Here is a 26,907-nt window from a genome sequence, read left to right on the forward strand (position 1 = left end):
GGCTAACCCCTTCATATTATCACACTCTAGCTGGAGGACCTGATCCTCCTCGTTAGCTGTGGAGATTCCATGACAGAAATTAATTCAATACACGGAGGAAGGTTGAGATGAACAGAAAAAGCTTTTCAGTGAGACCCAGTTACACAGCGTAAATAGAATCTGCAGATGGGGTTTGACCTATTCCCGGACAGCGAGTTTTGAAAATCAGCAGGGACTCTGTGTGTTGAGCTTTCAACAATCAAATCAAGGAAACACACGGGCAAAGTTAATAAGACATACAGTATAGATTCACTGTGGTGAACAATTTACTCTGTGCTGTTGCAGGTAATCAGTTCTAATTTCCAAGCACAAGTCTTTAATGAGCCTTGAAACAGTGAGGGTGGGATATGACAGCTTGGCCACACAAGTCATTTGAAGAGTACCACAAAATTCCACCCTGTTGAATTCATAAATGCATTGCTGGTTTTATGATTCTTCATTTTTTTTTAAAACAGCAGGCCAAGATGTTGAATTGAACTGACATTGTGGTTTCCATATTATATAAACACTTGATCTCTGACGTAAGCTGCATAGTAATATCGCAATACAAATGAACAGCAAATAATTGAATTTGCAATTGGAGAAAAAATAGCTTGACATTGCCTGCATTATGTAATCGCTAGCGTGAGGCAGGGGGCCATTATGAGAGTCGGGCTGTAAACGATAAGTGTAAGGTTGGTATGGAAACACCTATCTTATGCAATCACAAGACGTATCACATGATGTATGAGGGCATTTGCATGTTTACACATTTCTTTTTATTATCCATCGAGAGTCTTATTACACTTTGCTGTCAGTTATGACTATTAATTATTTATGACTATGAAATTACATGGTATATCTGGTTATAGTGATGTTAGCAGAATCTGTTTATGGTTCCTAATGGTTTGGATTGTGCATGAAAAGTGATGTAAGAGCAACAGGTCTTCTCCTCTCAACACATTCTTACTGAACATGTTTGATTTTGCAGTTGTTATGACAATCATTAGTGAGGGAATGAGCATTGCTGTCTAACCCTCTAACCTTATTTCATGGTACTTGAATTAGCAATTTTAAGATTTATGGTATGTGTACTTGTCAGTGCAAGCTCTGGATCTATCCGATGCCATCACAAACTGAGCAGTAAATAGGTATCAGTGAATATAGTTAAGAATAGAGTCCGACCTATTGGCTGAATACATTTTTTGTTTCAGTCGACTGCACCACTGAGACCAAGAATGTCTCCATCACTCAATAACATTCCTTTGCAGGCCCAAGAAAGATAACCCTCACATGATGACCTCATTGCTCCATCTGAAGACACACGCAGGACTGGCTCCATAAGGCCAAGTTAAAGGCAGGATATTCCCAGAATGCATTTCACAGGGGTCAATATGCCAATTTTAGCAGAGCAGCCAATGGCAGTTGAAGACTCGTGCTCCAGATACAGGAGGGGCCGGATCAGGTTACATGGCCGAGGCACGGACAGCATACATGCAGTAAAACAGACAGGACAGAGTGCTCTGCCACTTTATAACTGGTATGTTTAGATTGAAAGGTGCAGCAGACCTATTTATTGCTGTTACTATATGTATATCCAAGCCCTTTTCCTTTGATATCATGCTATTGGCACCATGATCATGGAACATGTGCTCTTTCTTATGGTGGTGGGGGTGCAGCTACATACCATAAGCCTCCTTGTAATAGAAGTCCCAAAGGTCTGTGAGTCTATGTGACCTCACTTCATGGATATAGGTACATAGTAAATCTACCACCTTAGACCTGGCAGGGCTGTCAGACAGCTACTCCAATGTCAACTCGGCTGTGAGAAGAAAACAGCACCATCCTTGGGCAGATCCTGTGTCTGAGGAGACGCCACAAGGAACGCAGTCAAAGGACATACCTATCACTCTCATACAGGGGCAGCTCTTTTTTATACACATAGGTATAGGTTATAAATTTGGCATTACATTAGTAATGCATAACATAAAGTTGGCATGACTTAATCCCTGCCTCTGCACACAATTTACATTTTTGCTGCTGATATAACATAGCTGTGCCTGGGTACCTGATCACAAGTGCCTGAAACATGCTGCCTGCTGGTGTCTAGGCCAGTCTTCTGAAGTATGATTAAGGTTGAGATTGTTCTGGCTCCAAGGCCTCTAATCATAACCAAATAAAATGCCAGCCATCCTCAGGGAAGCTTCAGAAGGAAACAGCTCTACCAGATTATCCTCTGGCTTTGACCTGCCCAGGTACAGCTCACCATCTTTTGGGTCTGAACGATTGTATAATAATCATCATCCCACTAGATGACTGAGACATGGTGCTATTCACAGGGCTGGAATAAGTTTTCATTTTGGAACCTCAGACCTGACACCATATCCATTTGTAGAGACAGTGTGGATCCACAGTGGCCAAGATGGAGATATAATTTATTATGAGACCTTAGGGACCTAGAGGAATGGACACTACGTGACACCCTGGTTTCACATAGTGTCCACACACATTCATGCAGCCTCAACACATTTGCAGCCATGCACCCAGGCTTGAGCTAGAGGAGGGTGGGGGCAAAAAAGTGAATGGAAGTGGGATCCAACAGTTCTATGAATTGCTATAGACACATCCTGTTACATATGAAGTACACTAACAGGCACATACTCTACACACGCAAACACACACAGAAACAAAATCCAAGCAGGCAGATGGGTTAACCCTAATGAAGATGAATCTTCATCCACTAGGCCACTCTATAAGTCAGCCTGCGCTAGGAATGGAGATGAAAGCGTCTAAGTTGGTGGCAAGCTGCTGGTGTTAGGCTGGGTGTCAGGTTCTGTGGCTTCCTACACGGATTTGGTCTGCCTTTCAGTGTTCTTAAGAGCTTCCTGTCAAAATGCAGATCCTCGTCAGCTGGACTGGTGACAGCAGTTGCCGTGAACTGAATGAACTCACTGTATGCTGTCCATGCTCTCTGAGAAAATAAAGTCCCGCTTAACACCTTTATAGCTCCTTCAGCTTGTCCCTATTGAGGAGTATATCCTCGCTGTAGCATGTAAACCCTGTATCCCCGTTCTGACATTACGCAATGGATAGTGAGAGTGTTTCGTAACCCAAAGAGGTCAGAGAATGTTTTTGAGGCCCTAGAACCATGAACTGCTTCAGATAAACATGAAAAATGGTTGAATTATAAGGTTTTCACGTGACAGCGGCAATGTAGGTGCAATATTAAGGAGTCAAATTTTAGAGGTCCGTACTGATGATAAGAAGTCCTTTTTTCCCTATGGCATAATGTAGTTGGCGGCCAGTGTATGTCTGATGGACTCTCTCATGCAGCACATATTCTGACATGCTCGCAAGTTTACACAATAGTCACTTTCAGGTGTAGAGTGAGAAACTGGGGCGGTTTTATTAGCCCTTTATTTTATTAGCCTTTCAGCTTCTAATGGCCTCTCACATTGTGTATAATGTGCAATACAATGGTTATTGTACATATACTGTACACTGTTGGACTTATGTGAATCTTATGTCTTGAGAAAGGTTTGGAAAAGACTCCCTCAATCACACACAGACTTTTTGAAACAACATGAGCATAAAGGTCACACATACAAATTAATACTTCTTACTCACTGGAGAACTCACTGATTCAGAAATTATTATGATTTCCCCAAAGTCTTGGTTCATACAAATGAATATTAATATAAATATAGATATATCCTCAGGTCTGGTGGCAATTCAGGCATTTTCAACAGACCCACAATTCCTTTCAGAAACTTTGACATCATCTGTTTGGTTTTGCATGATTTTGTGTGCCACACAGTCTTAGTCAATTAGAATCAGTAACAACTTCATCTGCCAATTTTATTACATGTATGGGGACCTTGATTTGGTTCATGATGCCATTCAATTAAACATTACTGAATGGAAAGTGAAACTGACATGACCCAGTGCTGTGACAACACAGTGAAAGCCCTTCTCACATTAAAAGAGATTACAGCCAGATGGCACAAAGTTTCCATGCAGCAATTCCATAAGGCTGCCCTCTAGTGGCTAAGACAGATAGCACTGAATTTCCTCTCACTTCACTTGAGCAGCCAAGAGTGCATGCTCATCCTCTGCAGGCTTCAAACAGCCCTACCCCGAGCCAGAATTAAGTCACCTCCATTACTATTGGAAGGATATACATGTGAGATCTCTTTCCTTTGGGTCACACACACATCCTCTCTGTGTTCTCCTGGCAAGAACACCATCACTAACTGAGGAAAGGAGGCGTGCTAAACAAAAGCAGTTTTATTTCCCCCTCCTCACAGGCAAGTGAATTAATAGTGTGCAGCTATTTTTTGCAAAGTGTAAAAAAAAAAAAATGCCAAAAAGTACAAAACTTCTTAAGAGCTTTCATGTAGTAAAGTCTTTCAGTGGAAAATGTCTCCAGCTGCATTAAAAGACTCCAGCTGGATAATTTAGAGAATAAATATTCTTGGTGGCTGCTTAACAGTTGGGCGCTGAATTGCTGTTGCATTCCCCAATGTCAGCGGGGTCAATGTCATCAAGGTCGTCGATGAGGTCATCCTGGATGCCACAGCCGGCATGGTCAGCCTGGGGAGCGTGAGCACTGTGCTGAGCAACATCATGATTCAGCTGGGCGTATTCAACTGACCCCTGCGGAGAGAGACAGAGAGAGAGAGAGAGAGAAACAGCTCTAATATGAACTGGTTACATGATAGTTACAGTATGTGACACTGATGCCTGTATCTTCTGTCTCTGTGTGACGCTTTGCCTGGTCACAATGTCAACGTATTCCTCTTGAATTTGAAGGGGAAAGTGGTGCGATCGTACAGATCAATGCGAGCAGTGACAGCTCCAGTGTTGTTGCAGTGTAAGCAATCAATCTTCCGCTGATATTTCTCGGTGAGGCAAAACAAAATCTGTCACAACGGCAGGAGTGTTTTATAATACCTGGAATATATAGAGCTTTATATTACCTGTCTAGAAACAATAAAAAAACTGATTCCACAGGGTTTCCACTTATTGTACTGTGTCTCCCTGTGAGAGGGCTCTCTAAGCAAAGACACAAAAGACTCATGAGTGTGTGAGTGTGTGTGTGCAACCTGTGCATGTATACGTGTGCATGATTAAAGAAATACTCCACCGTTTGGGCAAAATACCCCTTTTCCGACTTACCCAGACTGAAACAAGATGTTGCTGACAGAGCCAGGCCAATGGCTCCCATAAACTTCAAGTCATTATACTAAGTTAACATGAAGCGCTACCCATAGGAACTGAACCATATTTTGCCCAAAATGTTGGAGTATTCCTTTAAGGTGTTTGTCTGTGTGTGAGTTTGTTGCTTTACTTACGCCATCAACTTGCTCGGGAACATCTGCAACAACAAAGCCAGAGGGAAAGCTCAGGAAATGAAGGAGTCAGATGATTGAAAGAGAGCTTGCATAGTCACGACCGGTCCCTCAGACCAGGCCCCAGAGAACTGGGTGCTGGGGGTGTATCACGTCACACACACATACACTCACTAATGTCTATGTGCTAATAAACTGTTTCCCTGGAAGCAAGTCTATTGTTTGATTAGCATGGCGGCGAACCCAAGGCTGTTATTGTGTTCTCTTTCCCTTGTGCTGCATCATTGTTTGACACCAATATCGTTGACATTTAGCCTGTATGGAGTTGGCCAGTGACTCAACAATGGACAAAATGGACGGCGGGCGGCTTTTTGTCCCCCAAGAATATCAAACAATGGGGCATGTTGCTCACTTAGCCTAGCGGAAGGACTCCTGTTTGGCTCTGATTGTTACAACAGGAATTTCCCTTTGACGAAGGCAGGAAGTGGACACCTGGCGGCTGGGCCTTCTACTTTAATGGGACATTCTTTCTCTAACAATGCAGATGTTTACATTTGCAGTCAATCCTGTTTCCTGGTGCATTTTTTAAATACCATCAAATGAGCTGATCTGTCTCGCTGTGTAATGTAAGCGGGTTTGGAGAGCGGGAACAGGATGTTAGTCGTACCTTGCTTGGAGTTCCGTACTTCGCTGTACACTGTGTCTGTGCCCTTCATCAGTGGGACTGACATGGAAAAAACATACAGTGTGAGCACATAATTCTTCCAGACAACACTTAAAAGACCACACTCTTCCTATTTTGACTTCACGTCGACAGTCGTGATCATATCTCTCTGCCCTAAATATCAGTTGCATAAGTTTGGACAGAACATGCTCTGGTAGCTTCGAGGTCAAGGCTGACTTGAGCCCATTCAATCCAACTCATGTCTGTGAAGCCTGAAAGTTGCTGTGCATAGGTAAATCCATCAATTAAAAAAGTGTGTTCCACGTTCCACATTCAAAACTTTTTATTCACTTTTATTGTTTTTTTTTTTTTTTTTTTTCACTTTTATTGTGTTTTCATGAAAAAATATAGAACAAAACAGCATACAACATCATCACAAAATATTCATACTAATATATACATTTTGAATGGGCTTTCACCCCCAAGTCCCAAGTGGCCAATAGCTGGAGCTAGCTGCTGAGTTAGGCTGTACACTGTCTCTGTCTCTAGTTTACATGTAAATCAGGCCTGAATGTGAAACATGATATTAATGCACATATTTATAGTAAATTTAACAAGTAAATATTTTTAGCAAATGTATGTGCCAGCCAAGTACTCACACAATTCAATTTTAATGTTACACACAGCAGTTTCTCACATTTTATAAAAATATAAACGACAGTAAATTGGGTTGAGATAGTTTTGACTTATAAGCTTTTAAAGCACATTCTGCACACACTTATGCAGCCAAAATTTGTGATGGAGAGATAAAATCATGACTGTTGATGGGAAGTCAGCATTGGACTGGTATGGTCCTTTAAGGTTCAATCAGTGCAGATTCACCATGCTGATTTGACAGCGGTGATCTCTGTAGAAAAATGAATAATCAGGATGCTAAAGCGGGACCGTCTCACCTCTGCTGGGATCTACCTGTTTGGTCTGGACCTCGGTGTACTGTGTCTCGGGTCCCTCTGGAGAGGCCACACTGTTCTGGTCATCAGACTCTGCAGCACAACAGCCAAAGTCAAAAAAGCTGAACTTCATAAAACTTTTCAGATTTGAAATGAAATACAATACCAATTAAGTTCAACAGTATTAAAAAGAACTCATGCTTGATCTTTTGCTTTACACCTGAGCTGAATTAAAAAACTGGCCGTCGATACACAGAGCACTCACCAGAGCCTGACACATGTTCACTCCAGACGCTCCGTCCCATCACCCCTGGAGTGACTGCAGAGAGCACAAAGAGAGCACCCATCCGTTTTGAATTGAAATTTTAAGACCACAAATGCATTCTCTTAACATCAGTGATTAAAAATAAAGAGGGGATTTTTTTTTTTTTTTTTAATCATTGTCTGTTCAGCAAATATTTGCCATGAAGTGCAATTTGCCATAATGAAACTCTCAGTGTCAGTGTAGCAGACTTTACCATTGGCAGCCTCATTGACCTCTGCCTGGGTGAGGCTCAGCCGCTCTACTTTGGTGCTGGCTGACTTCCTAAGAAAGGGTGGACATGAAACACAATCAACACTTTAAAACAGGAAACTCGAGATGGAGATGGGCGTTGGCATTGTACCTTTCCTCTTAAATCACATTACCTCACCAACAAGCTGATTTTTTGTGAAGCATGTGGAAGAGCTTACTCACACTGACAGCTCACTTGTTTTGTTCCTCTTAAATGGTAGAAGGCCCTTTTTAATGACGAAAACAAGGACAAGGGCTCCTATGAGCAGGATGCAGAAGAGTGCTATAAGACCTTGCTTCCAGCCAGCCAACTTCACTGTAAAATACAAGAGAATAGAATAAAATCTTTATTGTCATTGCACAATTATGAGATTAAGTTTTCTACCTCCAAATTCGAATGCTATAAAAATAATAAAGGTAAAAGCTAAAAACTTTATGGGTAATAAAGAAATAAAAACACACAAATAAATGAGATAAAATAGCCATATACTAGCAATAAATTACAAACAATATGAACAGTGTGGGCAGCATATAGTATATATTAAATAGTGCAAACAGCTCAGACCGCCCAGATGTGCATCCAGATGTGTGTTTTCAGTATAAACTTCAGCATAGTGAATTAATATGAACAAATTAATCTTGAAACATTAAAACCCATTATGTCACATTCAAAACTGACAAAATCTCTACTGTTTTCTTCGGAAATCTCTCTAATTTATCTAACACGTATAGGAATACAAATATGTTTTTATATATTTTGTAACCATGCTGTGGTTCTGACCCTCACACCCTCTGCTATTTGTTGCTTGAGATGTTGATGATGCAGGAATTTAAGTTTATTCTGCAGCTGCACACGCTGCAAGGATGTCAGCAAAACGGCTAAAATGTAAATTAATGCAAAGCCATGTGACAGCAGCTGCTTCCCACTGTACCCCTCTAATTCTCTGTCTCATTTTCTCGCTCCCTCCCCTGCTTTCTCTCTCTCTCACTCTCTCTCTCTCACACACATACACACACACACACAGACACACAGACACACACGCACACACAGCCATCATGAGCATTATCACCACAAACAATTACGGACTAAACACACCTCCAACTGTAACGGTGTTACTCCTTTTGATTTCATTGGCTTGGTTGTTGCTCATGCAGTAGTATTCTCCTCCATGCTCTCCAGTGACATCTGGGATGGTGTAGGATGCCCTGTCGTTAGGAGAGGTCTGGGAGTCAAGAGCCCCCTCTCTCTTGGAGTGGTACCAGGTGAAGTTAATGGGAGGCGAGCCCCCCTTCACCAAGCAGACAAGGGTCAGGCGATTTCCTTCAGAGACGTCCCCTGTGGGGTGTGTGGTCAACATCGGCTTCAACACAGGCTCTACAGAAACAAACAAGACAAGACAAAAAAACAAAACAAAAAAAAAAACAAAAAACAAATCAGTTAAACAACAAACAAACAAAACAAAACAAACAAAAGCAAACAAACACAAAAAACAATGGACAAACAATGATAAAATATCCTGCCCTCATAAAATCGTGATCTCATCACAATTGCATTATGAATAAATGCAATATCCATTTTGCAGCAGCTGCAGTTTTTTGGAGGTTAAATGTGACAGAATAACCGTAAACCATTATAAATAAAGTACCGTGAAGCTGCAGAGATTCCCCAGCCTACAAATCATATTCTCCAGACATAAAACAAACAAACAAACAAAAAAAGCAAGCAAACAAACAAAAAACATGGTGGTTTGATGCAGACCCCTGCAAAAATCACACCATCCTCATTTTACTAGTTTTTTTTTTCCCAGTTTTCACAAAATTATGATGCAAAAATGATCACTCACACTAAGAGGGCAAATCTTGCAATCGCAATATCTGTCAAAATAACCTCAGTTTGATTTCTTTCACCATATCGTGATGCACTAGGTTATTAGGTAGGTTGTAAACGCTTTAAAATCATTAATAAACAATGATGAAGAAGTTATAACACAGTTTTCATACATCAATGCACGCTCACAATTTAGCAAGATCACGTAAGGTAACCTAAGCCACTAACAAGCTCTTAGATTGAACACATATTATAAAGTGTTTACAGCCTAATTATAAACTAGTCATAAACCCTTTGTTAGGGTAGTGTTATTGTAAAGTGGTACCTTCAAGTACCTCTTATATTAATGTGACTGAATACATTGTTATTATCCTTGAATCCGCCGCACCTATGATCTTGGCTGTGTGTTGCAGCTGGTCTTCTGAGCTTCTCATCTCGGGCTTGAATTGATTGTTGTTTGCTTTGCAGAAGAATTTTGAGATATCCAAGCGGCTCTGGATCCCCGAGATGTTGAAGACGGCCTGGTCCCCCGGCTTCCTCACCTCCTTGACGTCCAGCTGCAGGTGTTGTTTTTGTTTTGAGGCATAGAGGCTGTAGGTGATGGGCAGACTGCCATTCTCACTGTGACATTTGAGCAGGAAGGGCTTTCCCAACACCACTGTGCCCCCTACCACACTCAGGGTGGGCTGAGAAACAGGAACTGGGGGGTCAGATGAAATAGGTTGGGATAGGATAAGATAGAATTGGATGCAAAGGGACGGGATGGGACAGGACAGGATAAGGTACGATGTGTTTAAATGCTGTAGGTACAATATATAATCATAAAGTTACAAATAATCATCATGCTGCTTGTTTTGGGTACAAATTGCATGGTGTATGTAAATGCACAACAACGGTTCAGCACATCTCTATACATTGCATAACTTACCTTTGGTCTTAACAACAAGCGTTGCGATCTTTTTTACAAAATCGTTATTCTGAGTGGTAACGCTGGCTTTACATGTGTAGTTGCCATTTTGAGAGGAGTGAGCCACGGCGCTGTATGTGTGAGATTTGCTCAGAAGGATATCATCTCTGTAGATGGAGAACTGTATGGTTTCTCTGTCAATCCTCTGAGCAGCGTAACTGGAGACAGAGCAGGTCAGTTTGAAGCGTTCTCCCTCAAATATGTCTCTGGGCTCCACAGTCAGGAGAGGCTTTGAAAACAGGTCTGTTAGGTTCAGACAAAAGGCAGGTATTAATGGTAGATATCTTCATTTTGAGCCCTAGCAAGTAGTTTAGTTTACATAAAATCGTACTTAATAAATAAATTAAATCATGTTAGATGTTTGCAGACATCTGAAGGATAACCAGTGCATGCCTTTGATCGTGACTGTTTTGTAGGTTTCTTTCTGCATGCTGCCCAACTCTGCTTTGCACACAAGTTCCCCCGAGTCCCCTGCTTTTGCCGTGTAACGATGACTGAGGCCAATATTGGCTTTCTGCAGGATTGTGTTGTCCTTTGTCAGGTACACCTCGACGCTCGCTGGTGGGCTCACCACTTTACACACCACCTCAATGATGTCGCCTTCATACACAGTCGTGGACGGCAACACGTTCATGATGGGGGAAATGTGCAGTGCTGCAAGACGCAACAGCAGATATTGAATTAACACTTACATACTGAAACACATTGGCTCAAGCAAACTCATCTTATAGCTGCTGTTTGTCTCATCACCTTTGACAATCACTTGAATCTTGCTTGCTGTCCATGGAGCGCCCGGCCTCGGACAGAGTGGGGATCTCATAGTTGCAGTACAGCAACCTGTCTCCAGGCAGCCTCAGGTCCAGTCTGGTCTCTGATGAGTTCCCACTGGGACCCACCTGCTTGATCTTCCGAGGCTCCCCAGCACTGGGCTTCCTCGTAAAAGTAGAAGGTCAGGGCTCCTTTCTCCTCAGGAGCGCTGCAGGTGCCAATGAGCTCCTCTCTCTCATATAATACAGTCTTGCTCAGCTGCAGCACAGGAGTCTGCAGGCCTGCACGGGGGAGAGGAGAGGAAACCCGCATGGAAGTGAGGAGAAAAAAATGTGACAGGCAACATGACAATACATCAAAAATTTACAAGTGCATTTATTTATTTATTTTTTTGTTTTTTGTTTTTTTCCTCCTCTCCTCTCCACCTACTTAAATCTGTTTATACGTTCTATTGGGGCATTGTGCATATCCTTACAAACTCTTTGCAGCTATGATTTATAAAAGCAAATGTGTGATGCAGCTGACATAAAAGCAGATCTAGTTCACCAAAGTCAAACATATTGCCATACCACATTAATTAATATATACATTTTCTATAAGTGAGTTGTTCCTACTGAAATGACAATATTATCCCACTGAAACTCATGAGGCCAGGGGATAGGCTTTATCTTGAAATGTTTTATTGAAACCCTCTGAACAAAATTAGCTTAATATCTTAAAAAAAACAAAAAAACAACACAAACAGCAAAAAACAACAACAACAACAAAAAAACACTACTCTAGCCTATGATGATTCTTTGACTTTTCTTAGTTTTGTGCTATAGTTTTTTTTTTTTTTTTTTCTTCATTGCAGGCATTAGGATTTGTTTTGGATGTTGCAATTTCCAAATGTAGTGATTTAATTTTTTTTTTTTTTTTTTTTAACAGCGAGCATATGAAACTCTTGTGTCATCTTCAGCTGTACCTGTGACGGTGAGTTTTTGCTGATCGCTGGTTCTGCTCTTTTCCATGACCGTCACCTTACATTCATAGGTCCCAGAGTCGGCAGCCCTGGCCGGGGAAAGCTTATACAGGGCTTTGGTGTCTGTGGTGTTCACGGAGTGGACCGGGACGTCGTACCGCAGGAACTGGAAGATATGTGTCAGCTGGAGGGAAGGGTCATGACTGACGCTGACCTCGCAGCTCAAGCCCACCAGCGTTCCACTCTCTACCGTTTTGTTGGGAAGGATTCTGAGGCCAACCGTGTTGATGGTGTATGCTTTAGGCCAGAATGTCACACAGACAAACACACACACACACACACACACACACATACGGACAGACACAAACACGTATCCAAAAGAGGATCATTAGGATAGGATACGTATGTCGCACTTGTGTAAAAAAACAAGATCAGGGACTGGGCCAACTCTACACTACACCAGCCAGGGTCTATTATTCTCTCCAGAATATAGGTGAAGTCTGGAGGAAGGCCTTCACTGCACAGTAAGCAGGAGCTGCTGGAGGAAGGAAAAAGCTCCAACAAACACTGGCTGACCTTCCTCCACCCTCTTGGGAGAGCCGTGTTGATTTATCCTGGCTTCTGCACTCACTCAACAACAATAACACAATGCAACCTGCCCAAACAGCTAAGAAACAATGATTTAGTCCACATCCTCCTGGTAAAGTTATTAGTATGGGCACCTGGCAGTGATGCAGACGAGCTGAGGCAGTGAAAAAGCACAAAAACACTCAAGCCTCTGTGGAAGTAGATCTGCCATTGCAATTTCAAGACAGCGACTCCTTCCATAGCCACCTAGCCAAGTGCTCTGAATGTACCATGACACAAAAGCTCAAAGAAACGAGCAATTACGCTTTACTTCCTATTGGTTGAAAGACATCCAAAGTTTGGGAAGTTCATTCTCATGCTGATGTGAAAACAGCGTAAATCCAATATGATAACCAAAAATAGCTTCAGTGAATCTCACCAAAGACATGAAGATGTCAAGGAGGCCAGCGGTGTCTAACACAAGGCACATTTCCTGCAAAAAATAACTCTTTTGGATGCTTAATGTAAAAATAGCCCTCTTGTCTCAGACGATCAGCTAACCTCAAACTGTCGCAACAGTGGAACAACTGCAACTCTCTAGACCAATTATTAAAGAAGTGTCAAATACATAATGTAGCTGTGTGTTATACTTACACGACTGACTTCCTGCACATTGCCCTGTGTTTGGAGAAAGGCAGAGGAAAAGAGAGGGAGAGAGAAAAAAAAAAAACAAACAGACAAAAAAGTGAGGATCAGAGGAGTAGGTTAATGTGAAGGAACAGCTATCCTTGAAGTAGCAGAGTGGTGGGTCCTTACAGAAGTGCAGCAGGCTGGTGAGAAGCAGTCGCAGCAGGCAGGGGGGTCTAGAGTCCATCCTGAGTGATGGAGGTTCACCGCTGGAAGATTAAGATAGCACTAAAGAAGGACGAAGAGGCAGAGGCCAGGAGGGCGGTCAACAGGACAGAGTACATGGGTGGGACATAGAGAAAGGGAGGTGGGGTGTGTGTGGAGGCCAAACCCTTTGTTTGTGTGTATATGAGCGTGTGTGCGTGTGCTGGGTGGTGGTGGCAGGCAGGGGGTGTTCTTCGCCTTATCGTATACCTTCCATGTGTTGCTTGATCAACCAGGAAATGGCTGTTGTTTCCTCAGGAATCGAGCATTTAGTCTGGCTTCATCATAATATATTAAGCTTTCAATAAGAATGAAGGGCAGCCTGGAAGGCAGCTTTCAGCCCTCCGACCCTCAGCATGGATCTACTTACTGATTTATGGAAAATGTTTACATATCAAAAATGGTAAGGGTTTGTCTTTAGGTTAAGACTGATTTACAATTCACTAGTTGGTGATGCGGTTCACAATTAATTTTTGGAGTGATTCAGTTTGATTTGAGCTTGTAAAGTGTGATTCGAGTCAACAGTTTCATTCTTTTTTAGCCAAAATTTTATATCCAAGATGATCCAAGATGATAAGATTTTTTTTTTTTTTTTTCTGGAATGGGAAAAAAAAAAAACAGACACCAGTATTAATTTAACATCATGTATCGTGAAAAACATATTATTGACAAAAAAGTTGCAATTTATAGTATTCTTCACCACATCACCACAACATTTTTTAAACAATTGTGGATGAGTCAATTCAAAAGCTTTTACTTTAGGTCAAAGTAAGAGCGATTCATTCTGTTTGTTTCTTCAACAGATCAGTTCAGCTGCATTAACAGAATTTCAAATCGATGTGATGAATGAATTGTTACACCCCTACAGTTTAGGGCGAATGAAAACCACTGTCAGTCCACGGTTAGACACATGGTGATGTTAAAGATCAGTGTGAGGCGTGTGCTGTGCTCCACTGTGCTTGGCCACTCAAATGTTTAATACCACCGTCTGTTCTTCTCCATATTGAATTGCAGGGATTCCTTCTGAATTTGAATCAAGCCCCTGACTTCTGCTGGAGATACTGCCCAAAAAAAAAAAAAAAAAAAAAAAAAAAAAGACAGTGACCGTATTCTTTGAATATATTTTGAAACAGGCGAATATTCTGACAAAGGGTATCTTCATATCTGTCTTTTACTCCATACTGACCTTGGGCTGAACTCTCCAGTCCTCAGTACTCCTGTCTCTTGTTAAAACTGTGAGATAAAACTATGACTTAGCTGCTGAATCATTTATGGGATACATACGAAGATCTTAGCAAATGCCAAGCTTTGCTCACAGACTGTGATGATTTATAGATATTTGGCATGTCCAATACAAATCAGCAAGTACTTGGGGGGATATTCAGAGACTTATACGCAAGATAAGGGAATATCCGATTAAATTATTACGTCTACAATTTGTCTTCAATCCAGGCAATGAGAGAGTTAGACCACAGCAAATATCCTTTGTGCAGTTGGACCTGCAATGTCAATACCTCAGTATGATACAAATATTGAAGCTGTCATGGCTGTGTTTTGATGCCCCATCAAACAGAAGGCCCTGGGCTATGGAGTTCCTCTGGGGAACTCAGTCACTCCACTGTACTTTTCTCACTGTACCACTACAGGGCATGACAATATCACAGGCTTTTTCTTACTTCCAACATTTGGTACTTTTCCTCTGTCACAGCTTCACACAAACGTGTCAAGCATTTTAATGCAAAAGTGCATTTCGACACTAAAACGCAGTGCAGGGATACTCAAGTAGTTCAGGCCAGGGGCTGCTGGATAAGACAAGGCATTACTGACACCTTTCCTTTCAAATATCCCAATCATTTGTCCCGCTCTAATGAACATGCCAAATATACCATGACATAAGGCACTGGCCACAACAGTAAATTCTTTCCTTTTTAATTCACTGAAACCATGGTATATTTTAAATTTAACAACAAAAAGACAAGAAAGTGTCTGATAATTATCAAACAAAACAAAACAAAACAAAACAAAACAAAACAAAACAAAACAAAACAAAACAAAACAAAAAAAACAAACAAAACAAACAAAAAAAAAAAAAACAGAGCATAATAACTTAAAAAATTCTAGGACAATGGTTTCAAAAATGAGAAAAAAGATCCAAAAAAACCCTCAGATATTTGCAATGATTATGACACATTTAAAATTAAATTACAAGCAAATGCACAAAATAATTCCTCCTGATTAAAAAGGATTGAAGTGAATTAAAACCTTTCAGAACAAAAGCTCTACTTTCCATGGGCTCCTGGGATTCACAGGATTTAAAGGGAAACCCTGGAAGCATCAATGTCCTGGAGGGCCGCATGTGGCCTGTAGGTCAGACTTTGACTATCCATGGCATTATAACACAAAACTTCCTTGCAATATTTTCCTCTCACCACTGAGAGGTGCTGATGTTTAACAGACAAATGTGCAGACCACGAGGCTTGAAAACCCACATGGTGTTTGTCTGCATAATGCTCCCAGTCACTTTCATTTGTGCCCCGCTGTGTAAACAACATAAACATTTTCAGGCCAAACAGAAGTGCAGTTTATCCTTTACGGACTTGGTACAGAGGTGTTGCAGAAGAAGAAGGCATGCTGGGACACCACAGTATAATTTTTCAGCACAACTGCCTCATGCGGCTTGCTGTTGTCAACACTGCAGACATCCTTGGTCAGCTTTTGTTGGGTAGCTGGGTGTTTGAATAAGCAAAGAAAAAATGCCAGAGAGGAAATAATTTTATAGACTTCCAAAACTGTTGCACATCAAGGAGAAAAAGCAGAAGAAAAAAAAAAAAAAAAAAAGAGGACCACTATGCATGAGTGCACCGACAGTGAAGGACACTGTCAGTACAGGTGTACCTGCTTAATATGACTCATCAGAAATGAGTCATATTACTGAGGAAGGCCGGCCATTCCAAATAAAAGACTTAAGACTCTGCCAAAGAGAACAATAAGTCTGAATGATTGCCAATGTACACAACATCATCTACTACTTTCGTTGCTTAGCAACACAAAAGAAGTATCTCAGATTTGTTTATGCAGCCGTTGATTTACTTAGCAAGACTAATAGCTTCCTTTCTTCCTTCCACTATGTTGTAATTGACCCTCCAATTGGGTGTTGGCTGCTACGGTATTTTGAACGCTTCTGCAGAGAGCCCTGCAGGAAGTAGCCTGATCCCTGAGTTCACTGTGCTGTGGGTGGCTGTGCCTGGCCATTACACTGTAGACCTATAAGTCTCCACACACCACCGTTTCAAGGGAATCAGCATTGTTTTCAAGATGCATTCAAATTTTTAGAGTGTGACTGCATGATAGGCGCAATAGCTAAAGTATAAAAAGGCTTGGTTTTGTTAAAACATACTCAAAATGATAATGGGAAAGGACCAGCGGAGCAACAGAGACACTAAAAATGCTGCTCCTCATAATTCCCAAAATGTATGCTGCATCAAATAGGTAAACAGCTCACTTACCACTTACACAAATAAAACTTAAAGTTCTCCATCAAATTTTACTGCACCTCTCTGTCATGTCATAAAAGTCACATCAGTTGGCATCATTGCATCATTTTGCTGAGGGTGCTGTGTCTAATTGGGATCGAGTGCAGAACTGTACGCCTGCACTGTGGACAAACCTGAACTTGAGTGACGCATAGTGTACACAACCCGCTCTGAAATCATCCAGCTGAGTTCCCAACTGCTCATGCCATGATCGGCCACTTGGAAATCCTGCTGCCTCCCCGAGGAGAAAGCCACCTGCTCGCTGGCACTAACAAGTCACACGGCTGGCCAGTGTGTGGGCTCCACAGTGGGAATAACTTGGTAATTTGACCTGCGGATAGTTTGTCCATTTAGCATTTAAGCCTTGTTTCTCTTCCCCAAAACATATCCAAGTCACTTCTAAAACTACAGCTCTCTAATTCTCCTGGGAGAGCACAGATATCGCCTGCAGTATGCATTCATGTTCACGATCTGAGGGAGTTTGTTGCATTGGAAGGAGTCACTGATGATGGCTGTGGTCGTACCACTGACACCCTCAGTTCTCGGTGGGTTCAGGACAGCAGTCTGATTGATGTCGTAGCTCTGGGCTCTACTACCAGCACCCTTTCCCTCCTCTCTGTCTGCCAAACTGGGTCTGCTGGCTTTGTTGCGCACTGTAACGCAACACCCTGCCTGTTAAAATTCATCCACTGCAATAATGCATGTCATGTATGAGTTTGTTCTATGCCAGCAAGAGAGAGACAGAGATAAAGAGACATAATCATGTTAGTGTGGATCCCTCTGAATCTACACCATGTTGGCAGCAGTGGGCACGCATCATCCTATAACTCAGCCGGTTCTCCTGAGCCAGCTGTGAATGTTTTCTTATTAACATCATTGGTGAGATTTCACCCCCAAATGAAACTCTGGTTGGCACTGAGCTGGACCAGTTTACCATCTATCACGTGTACCCTGCAAACACTGGAGAGACTTAATTGTTTAAAGATAAAATATCAGCATTTTCCATGTTGGGCCCATTACTTTGTTATTAAAACCTTCAATTGTTGTTGCCAAAGTCCTGTGTCAGTAGCACTGAGGAAAAGCAAGTAGAAAAGGTTGGCAAAGGTTGTGCTGTCTCTTGTACTGTACATGCATGAAGTGAAAGACTACCTTTGTAATGCAAACAATTGTCCCTGCTCTGAACTTCACAAGGGACTCTTATCAAAGAGTTTCTCTGAACGAAGAAGCTGTTTCTTCATTAAAAAAAAAAAAAAGTTAAACTATGTGTGAATTCTGAATTCCTCTGTGTGGAATCATTATTTTGGTGGAGGTTAAACTAAGCATGATATAATGTTGCCTTGAATTTTGAATGGACAATGTGCAGTAAAGTAACCAAGGTTGGCTTGAAGAAGAAAATACTTTGGAGAGATGAGTCAAACTCTCAGCGGCACCGCTACTCCATTCAAACCCGACGGGAATGTTGTTAGAAAATGAAATACTTGACTGAAAGAGGTGAGAAGGGCGGTGTATTTTTACTGTCCAGCAAATACCCTTAGTGGCCTGATTACTGACAATGAACCACAATAATGTAGAAATATATTACCTAATCCATTCATGCTGCATTGCTCTAGGAGAGATATTGAAATTAATGGTTTAATATAACAAAAAGGGGTCGAGGAGAACTGAACACTGGATAATCACACTAGGCTGCATAAGAAGCTGCTCTTTCTCCCCATCTGTGGAGGGTTTGCCATCTGCAGATCATTTGAACTTTCTTGACTGTTCCACCCACAGCCACACACTGACTTTATAAAACTACTTTCCATTCTCTCCTCTCTAGCAATGGTGTGTTTTGACATTGCACAGCCAGCTGCGTCTCCAGAGAATATACAGTGGGAACATCTGCCACTCACGCAAGGCTGGGTAACTCCAGACTGAGGGCATTATTCAAGAAGGATGACAGGGAGCTGTTTCTGCCTCTGGTGCAACCTCCTGCAGGAGGCAGGGAACATGCTGCTGCAAGGCAAAGGGGTGTGGAGGAAGCGCTCTTTACCTCATAGCCCGTCTTTTTCTTAGCAGCTGTCTGATTGTCAAAATATCATGACTACTCTGTTTCACTAATTCATTCAAATGACTTTGAATCTCCTGCACCCATTCCTCTTCGCCCACTCCCTCTTTCTCTCTCTCACTTGTTTCCTCACATCCTTTCAGTGTCTCTGCTTCCTTGCATGACGGTCGTAACTATTTTTCTACTAATTAAATCAGATGACTTTGACTTTCTTTCACTATCTATGTCTTTTTCTCTCCTCCTCCTCCCTCCACCGAGCCCATCTCTGGTGAATCAATAATATATGATCTGAGAGGCTTTGCTGTGACAGGCTCCCTCTGCATTGACTCTTTCAGGGTTGCTGGGGAGAATCAAGACAATGCACCCGGTCCCTCCTCTGCACCGTGTCAGTGAGTCCACAGAGACAACAGCGGCATTGGGTTTACAGTATGTGGAGATCGAACAAACAGGACATAGAAAAATTCATGCTCATTGTACCGTGCTGCACAACACTCGTTGTTACTGGAGCTTTCAGGATGTGAGCATCACAGCACAGCCAGGCTTCAAAGTTCCACTTGTTGCTGCTTGATATAGCAGCACATGTTTCCATAGTGTGGAGTGTGTGGACAGCTCCATCTGAAACCCCACAGGGGGCTAATGTTCTGCGATGCCTGCTGTGCGCTCACTCCTCGCACAGAGCCGAGCTCAAGGATCCAGCGCCTTCTCTGTCTACATGCTGTTTGAACATGAACCTATTATTTATTTATTTATTTGATACAGTAGACCCCTGTGTTATCATCTGTCTGGCTGCAGTGTCTTTGAGCAATGCACTCCAAAGGTGAATATCTGAGATAGGCAGAGAATGAGAGAAAGAGAAAGAGAAAGAGAAAGAGAAAAGAGAGAGATAGAGAGGACCATATTAGCGCAAATCCTACAAAATCTACATTTTGCTGGCAGCAAAGAACATAAAAATGAATCATCTTACAATTCAATCAGTTTTCCTGTGCCAGCTCCAATTTTCCATTCAGTTTCAATGTCACCACGGGGCAGAGATAGGGGTATTGAGGCTGAGATGCCAAAATTACATTCACATTATGACCACTGGCCACTATTTCACTGGCCTCTCCCAGGCTTCCTGTAGATAGAAAGATTGTAGGGATATGGGCTTTTTGATGAAGGCACAACTTTGGCTTTTATACAAACACCATGCCACTCATTAGAAACCATGCTATATGGATTCACAGAACAAAGCTACAACACTCACAAGCAGATATCATGGAGAAATCTGTTAAACTCACAGATATTAGAAGGCATTGAGAATCAGAGAGAGAGAGCACCAGAGAAAAGCCTTAGGCCACAATGGTTTGAGTGTGACAATACAGGCCCTAAATAGCCTCCCCAGAATAGAGGCTCTCCTGAGAGGTGAGCCTTTCTTTGGGTCCTCATACATCATGAGATGGGTGCAGGTTCATTTTCCGGGGGATAGTGCTGACACACTAAGCCATTTAGAGCTCAGATCCAGGAAGCGAGGAGAGGAGCGGAGCCTCGTGATCAGTCATCCAGGCCTATTCTTGTTGCTCCAGTCTTAGAGCCTTGCGAAGGAAGAACTGAGCTCAAACCCAAGGTCATACACTGTTTCTGCCATAAGTTTACCTCCCAGAAATTTTCTGGGAGGTAAAAACCAGAGATAGTCTCTCAGGGATGATATTTCCCAAACTAGAATATGTGGGGCCACACCCAGTGGCTGAGAGTGTGAATGGACGAATGAGAGGTAGACATTGTAAAGCACAGGTCAATATAGACTAGAAAAGAGCTAAATGCAGACTCTGTAAAATAAATAGTGGCCTATAGGTTTCCTGAAAATCTTAAAACAAAACAAAACAAAAAAAGCCCTCTCAAAATATATATTTTTTAATTATGAACTGGGGAAAATTAGGAGAAGATGGTTGAAAAGATACTTTTCTCTATGTGCTTAGATGAACGAAATCTGGAATTTAGGCAAAAATGCTTGTTTCTCTCCTCTGATTGCAACCAGGCAGATATATTTCCTCTAGCCTCCATGCTAGTGGAAACCTGGAGAAAGTATCATAATTGTAGAGCCATCGATTGCATGTTGACTTATAATTATGTCATCATTTTAAACATTGTGTTGTGCAGCAATGACAATAGTCCAGTTACATGTCAACTGTAATGATCATTATATAAAATTTAGCCCTACTGACTGCCATATATTCTGCTCTGTTTTGCAAGTGCTCAGCACTGCCATTGATCCTTTACTGAAAAGGCTGTACTGCAATATTATTATTTGTCCCCGGTTATGATTCAGCTCTCTCTTTCTATAGGCTTTATAAAAACCCATTACAGCAACCCCCAATGCACACACACACATGCACGTTGTTACATCATGTGCCATCAAAATGTCAAGTCTATGATGACAGTGCAGCTCAGAAAATCCTGAGGGCAATACCCACTGATTCTCCCACAGCTCGGCTGACATGCTGTTGTCATGTTATGTGCTGCTCCCATCGGTCAGACCCGCTGTAGAGTCAGCCAGTGAAATTGTGAAACTCCCAAAAGAGCAAGGCCACCTCTGTTAACCATAATGGATCTGATTAAAGCATGCGTTTAGCCTCAGTGTTTAGCTTCATTAAAAGCCTGTAGTCCCTGCTCACAGAGGAAAGTATCTGGAGAGAATCTGCTCACAATCAATACAAACACTATGCTCACTTGTGTGCTTGCATGCAATAGGAATAAAAACACCAACAATCACAGTGCTCCTCTTGCTTAAGGCTCATTTAAAGAAAGTTAAAGAGGAAGTGAGAAAGAGACAGAGAGAGACCCCCCACTCCCCACCCACCAACCAGAAAATGCCTCAGAGTGACAGGGAGCCTTGCAAAGTGTTCCTGTTTGCCACCTGGAGCGCTGAAATGAGTCAGGTGGCGCATGTCTAAAAATTCTCAGAGAAAGTTCTGAACTTTTTTTTTGTGTGTGTGTTTGTATTTCTTGCAGTGTTGGAACATGACACTGCTTTGGAAATCCAGCTAGAAATACCGCTGGAGGTACAAGACTTGACATTTTTGCTTATTTTCTCAGCAAATGTCAATAACAGCCCGTTTTAAACAGAAAATACCAGCTCACAGGAGAAAAACAGTTGGAGAGAACTGTCTTAAAAGTGAGAAAAGGAGGTGGAAATTCAGTCATTTTCACAGCAAGTTGGCATGAAAAGTTACATAACTTATGGTAATTTTCATCTCCAAGCCTTTGCTGGTGTTGCCCTTTATAGCAGAACAATGTGTCTCATTTGAGAAGAACACTAATTAGCTGGAAAAACTTGGGACAAAATTAAGTAAAACCAAAAGTGCTAAGCTTGGATGTGCCCTCTGCCATGTCTTCAGTAAAATGCTGAAAAATGATATAATCGTGCTTTTTAAGTCTTTGTGTCCATTTCAGCGGAGCAGAAATTCCTCAAACTGGCTTTCACTGAAACCATGTTTCTCTTTGGAAAATGAGTCGATAAAACCGTCTAAGTGGTCCTGAAATAGGGAGGGACTTGAGGGGCAACAGGAATAAAGCCCTAGTCTTTTTATTTATTACCCAGAAGGTCTTAGAGGCCCTTGGAGGACTTGCAGTGGACAAATTAAAAGACAGAGCCTGCCTCAGTCCTTGCGGTCCTGTTAACAATAAGAACTCTCTCACAAAAATGAACAAATCAGTCATCTACCTCTCTGGGTACTTGTTTCAAAATTACAGTTCCATTTCATTGTGTCTTCTTTAATTCATCACCACAATATGAAAATACAGACTGAATGTACTCAACCAAAGTTCATGATGAGGCACAAAAAGCTCAGCAAAACACACACACAAAAACACCGTCAGATTCTCAGAAAAACAAATTGTACCTCTTTATTCAGCTAATGCTAAATGAGAACACAATTGTCCCATATATGCAAAAGAAACAAAAGCTACTTTTGAAAATCCGGTGAATGTAATTAGCGAGCCTGCGGCCAGTGTTTGACACTGAAAGGACTCACCTAGAGAGGGGGATAAATGCACAGCAGAGCAAAAACAGGACAGATGAGAGGTGGCGAGAGAATGCATGTATTGTAGCACTCCACTGTCTGTTCAGGCCAGAGACTGATTGGAGTGTCAAGTGGAGGTGAACGTCCCTCAGCCCTGCCATGGAAATGAGACAGAATGAGGATTAGAGGGAAGGGAAAAAGGGGATGTTCGAAGAGAAGAAGATGAAGAGCCTGTAAAACAGGGCATAGCATAGCCATTTACTGACACTTTTTTTCTTTTTTCCATCCGAAATAAAGTTAAAGGATGGCTCGACTTTTTTTGAACCCAGGCCTCATAAAACATCGTCTGGCATCATTCGGAATCACACACAGCTTCATAGGGAGAGCTTACCTCTGTGCAGCACCTCCTCACCAGGCCACAACACCATCCAATGGGGCAAGTGTTTAAGCTTTCAAAAAAAAAAAATCTCCTTTTTGAAGACTGGACACTCACCGTAGAGTAAAACATGTCTTCATACTGTACGCTACTGTCACTGAAAAAAATGGGAACAAACCGTGCTTTCTATCAGGTTGTTTTTGACTTTATTTTCCATGTGACATGTGATTATTCTGTGAGCTTCCTGTTTTCCAAAAGGCTGACTATCATGGTTTTTAAGGCATAAAAAATTTTTTCATTGGATTGTGCTGACGTCCAGTGATTGGATGAAGAACAACTGTATTTTCAGCACTTAAACATTTGCTGATGTTGTGCTCTGTGCTATTCTAAATGATGCAAGATAAGGTCAAGATGCCATGTAATGTCACCCCATGATTTTATGCATTTTTATGCATTTTTGTGTTCTATGTATTTTTTTTTTTTTTTGTTATAATATAACATAATATGTACAGATGTTGGGGCAGCAAATAATGTACAGAGGAAATGTAAACCAACAGAAAATAAATTAGGCAGAGAAACACACTTTTATTTAAAAGGATAGGTAGAGGGGTGGGTAAGTAAAGAATTGCAAAACTTTAATTGGCTGAAATTTTTAGTGATGGCCACTATAAGGCAGCATGAAGACACCAGTAAAGATTTTTTAAGTGAATGAGGGTAAAGATAATTTTTAATTGACAGCTATGTGAACATGAGGTCTTTGTCACATAGACTCAGCTGGGAGAGTCTGGAGGTGCAGTGGCTGTGAGCAGCATCGTCATGAAAAAAGCCCCCATGGAGTCCAGAGGCTGGTGGTGAAGGTGGGTGATGATCAGGCACGATGACGCATCAGCAGGGACCTGCAGGTGATGGGAAGGAGGAGGGGAGCACGACAGCAGCCTGTGCACGACTGCATGCCAAGAGAGAAAACATTTGGAAGAAATGAAATAATGAAATAAATAAACAGCAGATAGATGACAGAACAACAGTTGAGGTGTGACAGTCTGCTATTGGACTGACACGAACAGCTTACATGAACAGCTGATCCAGCTGGGCACATAATAAAATAAAACAAACAAGAAATATACAAAAACATATGGGTTGGATGAAAAAAAAACAAAACAAACAAACAAAAAAAAAAACCTGAAACTGAGGGCTTGTAAAAAAAATAAATAAAAAATAAAAAATAAAAAAAAACACCCAACACTGAAATTAAACTGCTGCATATGTATGACTCAAATTTACAAACACAATTAAATATTTTTAAAATATCTAATAGAACAATAAAAATTCAATTTCAAAATAAATAGATAAAAAAACAAATAAATAAAAATGAAAAATAAAATTAAAAAAAGTCCAGGGAAGAAAAAAATAAAATAAAAACAGGGATTACAGTAACATTTATTTACACTGTATTCATAAACTGTTATCATACCACATTTACATTGTGCTGTACTCTCTCAGGAAAAGCTGTTTAAGATCTTTTTCACAAATCTGAAATGAGGAGTGACTGCAAAGCGAAGAAAAGCCCATCTAACAGCAGAACGAATCTGTACATTAACTTATGGATGCAGAGCAAAGGGCAATAGCAACCTATGAGACTCTTAGCATTATTCTGCTATAAAAACATGCGACACAACGTAACAGGGTTTTGAAACTGTATTCCAGTCATTAGGATATGGCTGTGCTCTGTGTTGCATTCCACCTACTCATTTCCTCTCTGTCGACAACATTTACAGTATAAAACCCCCCAGACAATGAAGTCTGTGCAGAGGTGACCTTGGTGCCAAAGCCTCGCACAGCAACTATGCTCTGAATGACGGGGATTTTGTTTAAAAATGATTGGGGAGAATTTTTGACCAGAACGGAATGAAACTGTAACCATAGTAACTGTTGAGCTGATAATGAAGATGCTGTCGGAGGCCCCGTCTACCTTTGTCTCTGACATGACAGCAGGATGAAAAGGTGGGAATGGATTCCTTTGATTTGACTGATTTAATAGGACCAACCATCGACAGAGGGTTTGGGGACCAACCTGTGTTATGCTACAGTGCGGAGCGAGGAGGGATGACAGCGGGAAAAAGAGAGACAGAGGTGTGGGGATGATAAGATGAGCGAGAGCGAGAGAAAAGTGGAAGAATCCAGACCAACAAAGTAATCTCATCCCAGCTACTCCACATGAAAACCCATGCCGATTTAACTCTGAGTCTGTGGAGAAAAGCTTCCACTCAGGGTCTTTCAACTCCAGCGGAGCACAGAGACCCTCACAGGCAACTCAGATCCGGTCTCCACAAAGAGGCCGTGATGACGAGAGGACCAACAAGGAGAGAGACAGAACAAGGCGGGGACATGCTGCCTCTGCTTCCAATTAACTTGAAAAGACAGTTTTTTTTTAATCCTTTACATTTACTTCCCTCTGTGGCTTCCTTTTTATATCAGCTGTGTGTGTGTGTGTGTGTGTGTGTGTGTGTGTGTGTGTGTGTGGAGGGGATGGTGGCAGCACTGCTTTAGTATTTGCAAAGATAGATCTAGACTGATATCTTCTCACCCAGCTACATGTCCTCTATTTCCTTGCTTTCCCAGTGTAGTCACTTTGCACATACAGGACATCACAGGAGATCAATACAGGCTGACAGGAACACTGTGTGCTGTGTGTGTGTGTGTGTGTGTGTGTGTCAGAGGCACAGTGATGGTGTCTAGGTAGGCAGAAAATTATTGCAGGGGTTGTTACCAGCATGTCACTTAGAGACAGACTGTTACACCCGATGATCTTTTCATAACTGCAGCATGTTTACTTATCTGATACCTGTTCGTGCTGCAGCAGGGGAAAAATCTGCTGTTTAATACAAACCACCAACACCACAAGATTATAAAATAGTTTAATAGTATAAGAAGTTTTGAAATAAAAAGCTTCAAAGTTTCAAAAAGAAACAGAGGTTGAAATTCTGAAAATCCATGGTCACTCGTTATGTCACTACTACTGCCACAACGACAAGTACTACTTTTAATAGCTTTAGTTATGTAACATCTTTCAAAACAAGGGCACTCAAAACAAACAACCAAAAAAAAAAAAAAAAAAAAAAAAGAATGAATAAAATACAATGAAATTAACAATTAAAATATTAATAATAATAACTGTAACAAAACTGAACAATAACAAAGCTCAATACAACAGAAGAGTCCATAAGGGAAAAATGGGCCAGGCATAAAGATAAAGCAAACGGAATAAATAAAAAGAGACAAAGCAAGGATAAAGTGAATGAAAGTCAAATATTACCAGGGGGCTTTGCAGTAAAAGTGACTTTCGCTAAGTGTGAAGGTGATTCTGAGCTCCTCGGGCTGGCCGCTCCAAAGCCCTGAAAGCCCCATCACCTTTTGTCCTTTGCCCGGATACAGGGA

General features: G+C 41.5%; 1 protein-coding gene across 1 annotated transcript; it reads right to left on the bottom strand.

Moving 5' to 3' along the window:
• Positions 1-3,439: 3,439 nt before the first annotated feature.
• On the bottom strand, positions 3,440-23,172 carry LOC115362933 (platelet endothelial cell adhesion molecule). The gene is given in 18 exon segments (XM_074933720.1): positions 3,440-4,674; positions 5,373-5,395; positions 6,037-6,093; positions 6,987-7,076; positions 7,249-7,302; positions 7,502-7,569; positions 7,720-7,852; positions 8,633-8,911; positions 9,753-10,064; positions 10,293-10,574; positions 10,725-10,985; positions 11,082-11,106; positions 11,108-11,239; positions 11,241-11,380; positions 12,064-12,357; positions 13,282-13,305; positions 13,444-13,542; positions 23,109-23,172. Coding segments are annotated over 17 exon segments (2,403 nt in total). The 5' UTR covers positions 13,502-13,542; positions 23,109-23,172; the 3' UTR covers positions 3,440-4,503.
• Between the last annotated feature and the right edge of the window lie 3,735 nt (positions 23,173-26,907).

The sequence above is a fragment of the Myripristis murdjan genome, chromosome 8 (assembly GCF_902150065.1).
Source record: "Myripristis murdjan chromosome 8, fMyrMur1.1, whole genome shotgun sequence".
In the NCBI taxonomy this organism is placed as follows: Eukaryota; Metazoa; Chordata; class Actinopteri; order Holocentriformes; family Holocentridae; genus Myripristis; species Myripristis murdjan.